The 14,179-nt window shown below is 49.2% G+C and overlaps 1 protein-coding gene across 1 annotated transcript; it reads left to right on the top strand.

The window, feature by feature from the left end:
- Positions 1 to 12,136: 12,136 nt before the first annotated feature.
- LOC306913817 (T-complex protein 1 subunit theta-like) lies at positions 12,137 to 13,807 on the top strand (the record flags this gene model as incomplete). The annotated part of the gene is made up of 1 exon (XM_079490628.1): positions 12,137 to 13,807. One exon carries the CDS (start codon positions 12,137 to 12,139, stop codon positions 13,805 to 13,807), a length of 1,671 nt encoding a protein of 556 aa, XP_079346754.1.
- Positions 13,808 to 14,179: the final 372 nt, after the last annotated feature.

The following is a 14,179-nucleotide window of genomic DNA, read 5'->3' as shown; positions in this document are numbered from 1 at the left end:
ATAATATAATAGTTAGTATAATTAATATAATTAACTTATGAACATGGAACACTATTCATGAACTAAGGTTTTCTTGAGCTTTCTACAATTCCTCCAAACTATTCTACCTCTACTATTCTTCACAAATCAATTTTAAGAAGTAATTCAGTGGAGTTCTCATTTTGGAATTATTATTATTCAGAGCTCTGTCTTCTTCTTCCTATTTTTCTCCTCCTTTTTGAAGACTTTTCCACCAGGCTGCTTCTTCCATGTCAGCTTGACGTCTCCACTCACCCCTCGCTGCTTCAGTTTCTCTTTCATCTGAGAGAAAAATACTTGTTATTCACCTCAACAGACATTAGTCCTCTGGTCCAGCTGTGTTGTTGGACTTGAACCTAGAGACACTGACCTGCTTCAAGATGGCCTCCATCGCGGCAGGATCATTCAGGTCCACAGTGGGGTCGTCCAGGGTCAGCTTCACTTTAAACACCTGCTTTGGTTCTGTGGAGACGGCCGGGTGCATGTGTTTAGTTAGACATACCAACAGTCAGACACCCTCAAACCCCCAAACCCTAACCTAACCCTACTGTTGTAGGTGATTTTTAACCCGCAGCACGGGTTTGTCTGACTAATGACTGTAGGACTGTTTTTATGTCTAACCAATGCATGCACCCCGTGGAGACGAGGGGGGGACTCTATGGAGGCTGTGTTGATGTTGCTAAACCTTCTACGTCAAGCATCAGCATTTCTGAACCAGTTGTAATTTGAACAGACTTTGTTGAGACACACACACACACACACACACACACACACACACACACACACACACACACACACACACACACACACACACACACACACACACACACACACACACACACACACACACACACACACACACACACACACACAGTGTGTTGTGGTGTGTTGCACTAATCCAGACTGGATGCTACTGATGCTCAATAACAGAACAGTAAACGGTAAGCCTGGGAACGTCCACATCTACTGTAGCTAAATTCAGTTTCTCTGTAAACAATAACAGCTACCTGGCCTGGGAGCGTCTTCACACCTGGGCACCGGGCAGTAGTCCTACCTGGCTGACACCTGGGCACCGGGCAGTAGTCCTACCTGGCTGACACCTGGGCACCGGGCACCAGTCCTACCTGGCTGACACCTGGGCACCGGGCAGTAGTCCTACCTGGCTGACACCTGGGCACCGGGCACCAGTCCTACCTGGCTGACACCTGGGCACCGGGCAGTAGTCCTACCTGTCTGACACCTGGGCACCGGGCAGTAGTCCTACCTGGCTGACACCTGGGCACCGGGCAGTAGTCCTACCTGGCTGACATCTGGGCACCGGGCAGTAGTCCTACCTGGCTGACACCTGGGCACCGGGCAGTAGTCCTACCTGGCTGACACCTGGGCACCGGGCAGTAGTCCTACCTGGCTGACACCTGGGCACCGGGCAGTAGTCCTACCTGGCTGACACCTGGGCACCGGGCACCAGTCCTACCTGGCTGACACCTGGGCACCGGGCAGTAGTCCTACCTGTCTGACACCTGGGCACCTGGCACCAGTCCCAGCGTGTGTCATTGGCAGTGGTGTAGCACCATGGCATTCTATCACCACCTGGATTACGGCAGTAGTTCCTGTCCAGGCCGCTGACAGAAATGTAGGTACAGAATGTACAGTATTACTGTATGTAGATAGAAATACAGACAGACAGACAGACAGACAGACAGACAGACAGACAGACAGACAGACAGACAGACAGACAGACAGACAGACAGACATTTTGGCAGGGTGTTCTTACGCGTGTGGGTAGTTTTCGGGCGTGTAGGTGTGCTTGTGAGGTGTCTGGGCCGACCAGTTCTGGCACGTTTCACCAGAGACCGTCTGGGCAATGGTCCCCCGATAGTTTGTACCATTGGAAGTGTAGCAGGTCAGCTCGGGTTCGATGGTAGAAGTCTCAGATGCTGAGGACAGGGGAAAAGTAGACGGATGGAGAGGGAAGTCAAGGACCACTAGTGTTGTGGGAGAGAGGCTAGTCTGGGAAACAGAAAGGTGTCCAGTTCTCACCCTGGCCGTGGTCTGTGTGTCAATAAGACCCTTAACCACTAACTGCTCCCCACTCACTTTATTAATAGTGCTCACTGCTCCTAATAGTTGTGATGGGTAAATGACAGTGCCCTCAATACCCTCATACCTGTCTAACTAGTTCTACTTCTCCAAAGTGAGTGACAGTCAGACCCACAACACTAGGGAGCAACCATGATCTGGTACCACCCGAATTCAGAATGAAAACTCATTTTCATTCTACTATTATCTGCCACCAACGTGGAATGCTGATGCAATCTTTTTTTTTTTTTTTTTACAAGATTTGTTATTTTATGACAGTAGAGTGACAGGCAGCGGGGAGAGAGATGGGGAGTGACAGGCGCTCCTAGGCTCCTAGCTCCTAGCTCCTAGGCTCCTAGCTCCTAGCTCCTAGGCTCCTAGGCTCCTAGCTCCTAGGCTCCTAGCTCCTAGGCTCCTAGGCTCCTAGCTCCTAGGCTCCTAGGCTCCTAGCTCCTAGGCTCCTAGCTCCTAGGCTCCTAGGCTCCTAGCTCCTAGGCTCCTAGCTCCTAGGCTCCTAGGCTGTGGAGCTCCTAGCTCCTAGGCTCCTAGCTCCTAGGCTCCTAGCTCCTAGGCTCCTAGGCTGTGGAGCTCCTAGCTCCTAGGCTCCTAGCTCCTAGGCTCCTAGGCTCCTAGCTCCTAGGCTGTGGAGCTCCTAGCTCCTAGCTCCTAGGCTCCTAGCTCCTAGGCTGTGGAGCTCCTAGCTCCTAGGCTCCTAGGCTCCTAGCTCCTAGGCTCCTAGCTCCTAGGCTGTGGAGCTCCTAGCTCCTAGGCTCCTAGGCTCCTAGGCTGTGGAGCTCCTAGCTCCTAGGCTCCTAGGCTCCTAGCTCCTAGGCTGTGGAGCTCCTAGCTCCTAGGCTCCTAGCTCCTAGGCTGTGGAGCTCCTAGCTCCTAGGCTCCTAGGCTCCTAGCTCCTAGGCTGTGGAGCTCCTAGCTCCTAGGCTCCTAGGCTCCTAGCTCCTAGGCTGTGGAGCTCCTAGCTCCTAGGCTGTGGAGCTCCTAGCTCCTAGGCTCCTAGGCTCCTAGCTCCTAGGCTGTGGAGCTCCTAGCTCCTAGGCTCCTAGCTCCTAGGCTGTGGAGCTCCTAGCTCCTAGCTCCTAGGCTGTGGAGCTCCTAGCTCCTAGGCTCCTAGGCTCCTAGGCTGTGGAGCTCCTAGCTCCTAGGCTCCTAGGCTCCTAGCTCCTAGGCTGTGGAGCTCCTAGCTCCTAGCTCCTAGGCTGTGGAGCTCCTAGCTCCTAGGCTCCTAGCTCCTAGGCTGTGGAGCTCCTAGCTCCTAGGCTCCTAGGCTCCTAGCTCCTAGGCTGTGGAGCTCCTAGCTCCTAGGCTCCTAGGCTCCTAGCTCCTAGGCTGTGGAGCTCCTAGCTCCTAGGCTCCTAGGCTCCTAGCTCCTAGGCTGTGGAGCTCCACAGCCTAGAGATGGGGAGTGACAGGCGCTCCTAGGCTGTGGAGCTCCTAGCTCCCAGGCTCCTAGCTCCTAGGCTGTGGAGCTCCTAGCTCCTAGGCTGTGGAGCGATGCTATCCGTTTGAGATGGGGAGTGACAGGCGCTCCTAGGCTGTGGAGCGATGCTATCCGTTGGGGAGTGACAGGTGCTCCTAGGCTGTGGAGCGATGCTATCCCTTTAGAGAGATGGGGAGTGACAGGCGCTCCTAGGCTGTGGAGCGATGCTATCCGTTTAGAGAGATGGGGAGTGACAGGTGCTCCTAGGCTGTGGAGCGATGCTATCCGTTGGGGAGTGACAGGCGCTCCTAGGCTGTGGAGCGATGCTATCCGTTTAGAGATGGGGAGTGACAGGCGCTCCTAGGCTGTGGAGCGATGCTATCCGTTTAGAGATGGGGAGTGACAGGCGCTCCTAGGCTGTGGAGCGATGCTATCCGTTAGGCTGTGGAGCGATGCTACATGCTACATGCTACATGCTACATGCTCCTAGGCTGTGGAGCGATGCTATCCGTTAGAGAGATGGGGAGTGACAGGCGCTCCTAGGCTGTGGCGCGATGCTATCCGTTTTCATATCAATAAACTTCGTCTTTTGGATAAAACTTCGTCTTGGGCGTCGGGCGTTACTAATAGAAAGGACCGCAGCAACCGCGGCTAAATCCGCCATCTCTAATTTACAGTCTCTAATTTACAGTGATCAGGTGATTCCAGCCAGGCTGATGACAGAACGGACCCCATACCAGCAGCCACAGTAATAAACTTCATCCGTCTATACGTCCTCCACAGGTTAACAGACATGGATTTAGATGACATTTCTAAAATCTGGTCTCAGGTCTCAATGGGTTAATTACCTCCATGTGAGTCCAGCCCATTGGCTCAAGACCTTTTTTGGAGGGGGCCCAAACCGGCCCAAACTTGCAGTACCAGATTTGGCCACTTGGAGTGCCTCAACTGTCACACAACAACAACTAAAGAAATCAGGCCAGTCTGAAGTGAGTGGTGCAACAGCGCCCCCTGTTGTTACTCTAAACATAGGGACATCCTGTTCCTTGGAGTGGTTGCACCACTCAATAACGGTATTGTATAGGATCTATTATCCCTTTATGTAAATATCCATGAATGTTATAGAACTACTGACCTGACAAAACACTGAAGAACATGAAGAGCTGGCAGAACATGATGCACGATGCCGCCACTGAGAGGCGCTGTTTGTCTTAATCTGTAGAACTGAGTGTAGCCTATTGTCATATTGCATGCAAATTACATTTTACTTAAAACAACATGATTAACATATACACTAAGTACATACAGTAGAATGTTTTAAAGAGTGATGTTCTGTGTTTTAGACTTAGAGCATGGGTAGGCTAGTAAATAATGTATAAATTAGCCATACCCACTCAATGTTATTAAAATACTGTATGTCTATTTGCATGTCCTGCTTTGAAACATCCTTATAGGCCATGGGTCTTCCACATTCATCCACCAAGTTCCTAGGAATCCTGGTGGATGAAAAATTGTCTTGGAAAGAACACACACCGGTACATACAGTAAGATAATTTGGTATCATCAGAAGAATTAGGGGCCTGGTTCAGGCTTGCCTTTGAACCCTTTATTACAGTTTGATTTATCCATATCTCATTTATTGCAATATTGTCTGGGCAAGTACATATCCATCCAATTTACACAAATTATTAATTATTCAAAAGAAATTTGTAAGAATAGCTACCTCTTCTGACTAGTTGGCTCCATCTACTCCTCTGTTTAAAGATCTAAATGTGTTGTCTATCGATGACATTAACATAGTACAGTCCTGTTCTTTCATCTATAAATGTATTGTCTGTCGATGACATTAACATAGTACAGTCCTGTTCTTTCATCTATAAATGTATTGTCTATCTATGACATTAACATAGTACAGTCCTGTTCTTTCATCTATAAATGTATTGTCTATCTATGACATTAACATAGTACAGTCCTGTTCTTTCATCTATAAATGCACTTATCTTCCAAATATTCTTTCTACAACTTTCAAAGAATATTTTAAGATTCATGATTATAATACTAGACAATCTGATAATATTCATCCTCCCTTCAGCCGTACCACTCTTAGCCATAAAAGTCAGAGGTTCTTTACTCTGGAATTCACACATACTTATTGCCAACTCCTCATCTTCACTCTGTAACTTTAAACATAGATTGAGGGCCAGCCTCTTGAAGCAACCCTCTCCACTTGATTCTAATGTAATGTAGCTTTATTGTGCTTACTCAGACACAGACAGACATGCATGTACTTAGGCCCACTCAGGCTTGCGTGTGCGTGCATGGCACGCACGCACGCACGCACGCACAGACGCACGCACGCACGCACGCACGCACAGACAGACAGACAGACAGACAGACAGACAGACAGACAGACAGACACACAGACACACAGACACACACACACACACACACACACACACAATGTATTTGTTGTATTTTGTTATTTTCCATACCTATGTTTGATTACTTTGTCTCCTTACTACTTGTATATTATCTTTGGTGAGAAAACTGAGAACCACATATAAGCTCTCCATGGTTTCTTTTCTCACCTACATACTTCTCTTTTATTGATGTTACCTTTTTGTACTGTTTTTATTGTGCAAATAAACTAAACTAAACTAAACTAAACACTGTCCCGGGACAGATGGTGACCTCTATGGCAGTGGTTTCCAAAGTGGGGTCCGGGGACCCCCAGGGGTCCTTGAGAGAGTTCCAGGGGGTCCCCAGCTAAATGATAGTTTGGACCCCCTGTTGAAGATCATGGATTGTGACAAAATATAGGCCACCACGTGATTGTGTGTGGCCTGGGCACAGAGTAGCCCCCTATATGGGACCTTAGTCCCTCCGCTCATACTGTACGAGGTCCCATATGGGGCTAGGCACGGAGATGGTTATTGGACTAATCAATCCATTTCAAATGCATTGCACTGCCTAATGTAAACATATCCTGGGAATTTTGAAGTGCCATTCATTTTGCATTCATGGTGGTGCTTTTACTCACAAGTTTGATATTCTATAAAATAAATAGTCTACTTAAAATGGAAATGTTCAAATACGAGGATGTAGGATGACATTCTGTGACATAAGAAGTCATCATATAGGACCTATATGATGTCATCATATAGGACCTATATGATGACTTCTTATGGTCTACTGTAGCTACAGGACGGTCAGTGAAATCGACATTGACCAATAGAATAGAAACACAAAATATTGTAATTATAATTTAGAAATGTATAGGATTCTAACCCAATTTTTCCACAAAATAGGTTAACAACATATTACTTATAGGAGCACATTTTTACCTTACCTTTATTAGGCTACCTATGCTGTGTGAATTTCAATCCGTCATTCCATTTGCCTTGAGTCCTCGCAGCTTCAGCGATGTTGTGGCCGTTGATTACACTATTACAACTATTGTACACAATAATCATCCTCTCTTTTATCTCAACTCCTCCCTTTATGTATAGTGTCATATAATTATGTAAAACATGTTCTTGTTAATCGTGAGTTGCTCATCTCTCCTGAAGATATCTCCTGTGATGATAGAACAAGGATGTGGTTGTTGTGTGGTAATTCATTATCCTTCTAGGGGTGCGTATACTTACATAGTTTAGACTAGTCATTGGTTAATGATGAAGGTTATAATGGTGAATGAGGCACCATGGCGATGTACTTTCAATTCTCCTTTAATCATTCAAGTGACAGTATACCAGAGAGAGAGAGCATGCATTTGCATGCATGTGGCAGTGACTGTAAACGGCCTATTTGTTTATCCGTAATGAATGCAGGATACGGTAGATTATTGTAGAATGTAGATAATGACCATAAAGATGAGGTGGTGATGATGAGGGACTTTTGGGACATTTTCCCCAACGGGACTTTTTCCCCAACGGGACTTTTGGGACTTTTGGGACTCCCCCCCCCCATTGGGGAAAAAGTCCCGTTGGGGAAAAAGATCAAAATAAAAAATGTATCAATCAAGAATCAAAATAAAAAATGTATCAATCAAGAATCAAAATCAATAATGTTTCAATCAAGAATCAAAAATGTTTCAATCAAGAATCAAAATAAAAAATGTATCAATCAAGTTCTTGAGGGGACGCCCACAACGCGTCGCAGCGCGACCCGTTGTGGGCTTGTAGCATGCAACCAAGTGTAAAATTACTTATACTGGATCTCTTGTTCACTAGTCCCTTCATAACATTTTAGTCTAGTGTTTATTTTTTGACGAAATTGTCAATACATTTAGTCTTAGTTTTAGTCATCATAGCTTAGTTTTTATTTAGTTTTCGTCAGTGGAAAAAGGTAGTTGACGAACATTGTTCGTCTTAGTTTTAATCGACGAAAACAACACTGGTGTGGACCCCCATTTAAAAAAAAATCACACTCCTATGAAGTGAGGGGGGCCTAACGTTTGTTCAAAGTGCTCTAAACAATTAAAACAGTCCATAGACTTGGTTGCCACATGACTTATATATACTTCCGAAAGCAGACGTTGGAGGGGGACAGCGCCCCCTCAAGAAATAAACAAAAAAGTTATTAAAATCCTTTCCGAAATTGACCAAAAATAGCAGATCTAAAAAAAATAAAAAAATCACACCCGTGTGAACTGAGTGGTGTAAGGTCTTATATAGCTGTGGTCTGACGTAATGTCTGACGTAATGAAATCACACCCGGGTGAACTGGGTGACCGTAGCAACCATGCTCATTTTTTTACGAACAGACAGACAGACAGACAGACAGACACGTAAACTAACAAAGCCAGTCGTAGGAGTGGTTTACACCACTCAAAAAGCTCACTCACAACTATGTCACAACAAAAATGAGGGATCTCCATGTATGGGCATATGCACAGATAAACCCCAGCATCCCCATTCAGTGGTGGTTGGGGGTTCCCCAAAATGTGATGCGTGACATCACAGTGACATCATCACAATGACATCATAGTTGACAATATAAGAGGGGTATAGCGCCATAACGTGAAATCGTCAAACTGCTGATCTTGAACTTGACTGGTTTTGACTACTGATTTTGGGGATATATATATACACCGTCAGGCTGGGACACGACATCGTAGCCACACCGCTACCGTACCACCATTCAACCATCTTCATAAACCCAACGCCAGCCATTCAACCGTCTTCATAAACCCAACGCCAGCCACTTCTACCGACCGTCAGCCAATAGGATGTCTAAACGCTGCGCTCTCCAATCTCTATTGGAGAGCGAGAGCTCCTCCTCCTCCTCCTCCTCCCTGGCCTCGTGGAGCTCCGCGGCCAACAACGCTCCTCGTAGCTCCTCCTCACACCACCGCCGCGGCGCCTCTCCGTGCCCGCGCTGCGCGTCGTGCGGTCGCGGGCGTGGCGAGGAGGAGGACGAGGGTGCCTTCGAGTGCAACATCTGCCTGGCGGCGCCCCGGGAGGCCGTGGTCAGCCTGTGCGGTCACCTGTTCTGCTGGGCCTGCCTCCACCGCTGGCTAGCCGAGCGGCCGGCCTGCCCCGTGTGCGGCTCGGCCGTCAGCCGGGACAAGGTGGTCCCGCTGTACGGGCGCGGCGGGGGGGGGGAGGACCCCCTCCGGGACAAGAACACGACGACGACGCCTCCGAGGCCGCGCCCTCTGAGGACCAAGCCCCCCACAACCCCCCCCGAACTGCAGGAGGACGACCGCCGATCGCGTCGACCGTTCCCTGCCTTCCCCTCGAGGGGCTTCGGAGACCTCGGAGACCCCTGGGACCATCCAGGTCATCATCGCCCGGAGGTTGGAGTGGTCCCGACGTTGGAGTGGTCCACTCCTAACCCTGGAGTGGAATCCTCCTACAGGGGGGGGTTCAGGATCGGGAACGTGGTGTCGTCTCGCCGAAGCAGCTCGTGGGGACCGGCCCCGCCTCCTCCCCCTCCCCCGCCCCCGCGCCAGACCCAGGCCCCGCCCACCCTGCCCCCGCCCCCGCAGCCTTGGCGTACAAGTCTGTTACACCAGTGGTCAAATCAACGTTGATTTAACTCTGAGAGAGTACAAATGGAACCAAATGGACCCGTTAGGGTCTTTGATACTTTGATGCATGGTCAACAGGCAGGGCAAAGCAAAGGAGGACATTTTGGTCAAATGTCATGGTGGAGTTACTAAAATGTAAGAGGTTTATAGTAATGTTTTATATTTATCAACTATGTTGTCTTTAAACATTTTCTCTTGTAAAAATGTGTAGATTGAATTGCACATGTTTTGGTCGACTCATTGTCACAACTATTCCATAATTCTGCCACTCGGTGGCGCGCTATGAGCTTGTAGATCTGCTATTTTTCAATAGCTAAATTATAACAATGTTTAAAACACCAAAACGGGTTCCCGCCCCAAAATGGGTTAATGGTTAATGTGGTTAAACGCTAACGTGACATGGATGCGTTCCAGGTCTCAATGGGTTAAGCAAGAACAAAGAATAAAAAACCATGATAATACATCAAATACATACAAAGTAGTTATCATGAATCATACATAAGCTAAGAGCGTAACAGTGGAAAATCTATATAATGAAACTATGCATATATACAAAAATCATGGAATACGGATGTGTATATTACAGGAAACTCCCGTTAAACTTTCCAACAAACTCCGGTAAACTCCCAAATTGTACCATCACACCTGTATATTATCGTATATTAAAGGAGCATTCAGTGATTTGGGTGATTTGGGGAAAAAAACCCGGTCCACCCGGTAACAAGATGTGCACATGCACACGCTTTACAGTGGGGGAAGTACAACAGACCAACAGCACGTGCACCAAGGCCCGCCCCACTCGATCATGATTGGAGGAAGGCCCCTCTCATCCTGATTGGATGAAGACTTTGCCACCCAAAGCCCAAACCGAAACTAGGGTTTTTTGACCCCAGGGGTTAACTGGGGACAGGGAGGAACTCCTTATATGGTCAGCGCACTTTATAGTAGGGAGGATTATCCAAAAAATAAGAAAAATTAAGTGATATTTGAATTAAGTGAAATCACTGAATATACCTTTAACTGTATATTAACTGTATATGCTGCTAAACTTGAGGTTTACGGGAAGAATACAGTGCCCATAATTGCCCGTTAACTCCTCTTTTCACGCAGTGATATATACTATGACTATACAGTGCTGTGTTTACATAAAATGCTATAAGTCTACTTAAAAATCACACCCGTGTGAACTGAGTGGTGCAAGGTCTTATATAGTCTGATCAGCTATGTCAGTGACGTCACACACTAACCATAGCAACCATGCTCACCTGTGCACGGACACGTACACAGGTACACAAACATAGATACAGACAAAGCTGGTTGTTGGAGTGGTTTGCACCACTCCAAAAAAATAAAGCAATGTAACACCCGGATTAATTTCTACTTGGAAAAAAGAGATTTCAATCTTACTACTACTTTTTACTACTAGGACTTATCAGAGGAAATTATGTAAAAAATAAATAAATGTATGCACATTTTATGCACAATTATAATACTTAATAATACTTGTAAATTATAATAATAATAAATTAATCATTTACATTTGGGCGATATCTTTCACAATAATAAATACAACATGTTCTAGACATTCTAATGATCACACAAAAAAACATATATAACAGTTATTTTACTTACTTTTATCAGGGTCAAAGGTCATTCAAAAATCACACCCGTGTGAACTGAGTGGTGTAAGGTCTTATATAGACTGATCAGCTGTGGTCTGACGTAATGTCTGACGTAATGAAATCAGCATCAACCAATCAGCATCAACCATGCTCATTTTTTGGTACGAACAGACGGACAGACAGACACGTAAACTAACAAAGCCAGTTGTAGGAGTGGTTTACACCACTCAAAAAAGGTTAAAAAAATGTTCAAAATTGCACAGTCCAGAGATTTTTAATTTGTGTGAATTCCAGCCTCTGTGGGGGGTATTTATATGCAAATATCATGACCAATGGCATTGCAATGAACATCAATGATGACGTTTAGGTGAAAAAAGAACATAAAAAACAATAATTAAGTAATTAATTAATTAATTATTAATTAAAATATGTTGTACTATTGCAATGTTGGGGCTTACAGCTAAGATACATAAGTTGAGCCTTTGCATACGCCTGTATGCTCCAGACTTCCCTCTCCAGAGCAACATTAGTGACTTCCTCCTGGGGCATCCCGAGATGTTCCAAGGCCAGTGAGTCGATGTGTTTCCTCCAACTGGTCCTTGGTCTGCCCTGGGGTCTCCTCCCAGTGGGACGTGATCCTTGGTCTCCCCCGGGGTCTCCTCCCAGTGGGACGTGCATCGACCTATAGGGAGACACCTGAAAGGCATCCTAACCAGATACCTTCACTGTCGGTCTTCACTGTAGCTAAAACAAACAAACCCAAAACATATATGCAGACATACGTCATCTATATATGGATGACGTATTTAACTAAGTCAGAGGTGCAGCTCTATATAAAACTACAACAGAGGCTAGATAGATCTTTACAATAGATAATTAACTAGAGCTCATTGTGTGGATACTCTTTTCTCCTCTCCTGTACACCGTACCAAAGCAGCAACAACAAATATGGCGTTCCACGTTCCCAAAGCTCCCGGCTTCTCCCAGATGCTGAAGGACGGAGCCAAGCACTACTCCGGCCTGGAGGACACGGTGTTCCGCAATGTGCAGGCCTGCCGGGACCTGGCGGCGACCACGCGCACAGCCTACGGCCCCAACGGCATGAACAAGATGGTGGTCAACCACCTGGAGAAGAGCTTCGTCACCAACGACGCCGCCACCATCCTGCGCGAGCTGGAGGTGCAGCACCCGGCCGCCAAGATGCTGGCCATGGCGTCGCACATGCAGGAGCAGGAGGCCGGCGACGGCACCAACTTCGTGCTGGTGTTCGCCGGCGCCCTCCTGGAGCACGCCGAGGAGCTGCTGCGCATGGGCCTGGCTGTGCCCGAGGTCATCCAGGGCTACGAGATGGCCTGCCGCAAGGCGCTGGAGGCGCTGCCCGAGTGCGTGTGCTCCCGGGTGGCGAACCTCCACGACGTGAAGGAGGTGGCGGCCGCCATCCGCCCGGCCATCATGAGCAAGCAGACCGGACACGAGGACTTCCTGGCCGGGCTCATCGCCGAGGCGTGCGTCTCCGTCTACCCGGAGTCGGGGAACAGCTTCAACGTGGACAACGTGCGCGTGTGCAAGGTGCTGGGCTCGGGCCTGGCGGCGTCCACCACGCTGCGCGGCATGGTATTCCGGCGCGAGGCGGAGGGCAGCGTCACGTCGGCGAGGGACGCGCGTGTGGCCGTCTACTCGTGCCCGCTGGACACCGAGTCCACGGAGGCCAAAGGCACGGTGCTGATCCGCAGCGCGGCCGAGCTGCGGAGCTTCTCGCGCGGCGAGGAAGTCATGATGGAGGCGCGCGTCAACGCCATCCGCGAGGCGGGCGCCACGGTGGTGGTGTGCGGCGGGAAGGTGGGCGACCTGGCGCTGCACTACGCCGACAAGCACGGCCTGATGGTGGTGCGGCTGCTCTCCAAGCACGATCTGCGGCGCCTCTGCCGCACGCTAGGGGCGACGGAGCTGCCCTCGATCGCCACCCCGCCCACGCCGGATGAGATGGGCCGCTGCGACAGCGTGTACCGCACCGAGGTGGGCGACACGCAGCTGGTGGTCTTCCGGCACGAGGAGGGGGAGGGAGGAGGGGTTGGCGGAGCCGGCGTCTCCACGCTGGTGCTCCGCGGCTCCACGGAGAACCTGATGGACGACGTGGAGCGTGCCGTGGACGACGGCGTGAACTGCTTCAAGGCGCTGGCAAGGGATCCGCGCCTGCTGCCCGGCGCCGGCGCCACCGAGATCCAGCTGGCGCGGCGCGTGGCCGCCTACGGGGAGGCGTGCCCCGGACTGGAGCAGTACGCTGTCAAGAAGTTCGCCGAGGCCTTCGAGGCGGTGCCGCGGGCCCTGGCCGAGAACAACGGCTTCAAGGCCAACGAGCTGATCTCCAAGCTGTACGCGGCACACCACGAGGGCCGCAGCACGGCGGGCCTGGACATCGAGGCGGAGGCGCTGGCGCTGCGGGACGTGGCGGAGGCGCCCGCCGTGGCCGAGCCCTTCCTGGTCAAGCACTGGGGCATCAAGCTGGCCAGCAACGCAGCGGTCACCGTGCTGCGAGTCAACCAGATCATCATGGCCAAGCCGGCGGGCGGACCCAAGGCGCCCAAGGCCAAGAAGGACTGGGATAACGACGACGACTGAACCCCCCCCTTTAACGATGGCGCTCACTCACACCGCCGTCAGCGAATATGTCCGTCGATTCCATCTAGGACGCAGAGTAGACCGTTGATGTCTAACTAGGATGGAGCTCGAAACCCGATACCCCCAAAAGACCCCTGATAACAAGCTTATCGAGTACCCGTTATCAACAAGCTTTGGGCTTATCGAGTACCCGGTATCAACAAGCTTTGGGCTTATCGAGTACCCGGTATCAATAAGCTTTGGGCTTATCGAGTACCCGGTATCAATAAGCTTTGGGCTTATCGAGTACCCGGTATCAATGTTCTCGAGCATAGAGGCCCATGACAAAAGGTGATCAAGAAATAAATGTAATCATACACGCTGGCACAAACA

The sequence above is a fragment of the Electrona antarctica genome, assembly GCF_951216825.1.
Source record: "Electrona antarctica genome assembly, chromosome: 21".
In the NCBI taxonomy this organism is placed as follows: domain Eukaryota; kingdom Metazoa; phylum Chordata; class Actinopteri; order Myctophiformes; family Myctophidae; genus Electrona; species Electrona antarctica.
This window is presented reverse-complemented; position numbering and strand designations above follow the sequence as displayed.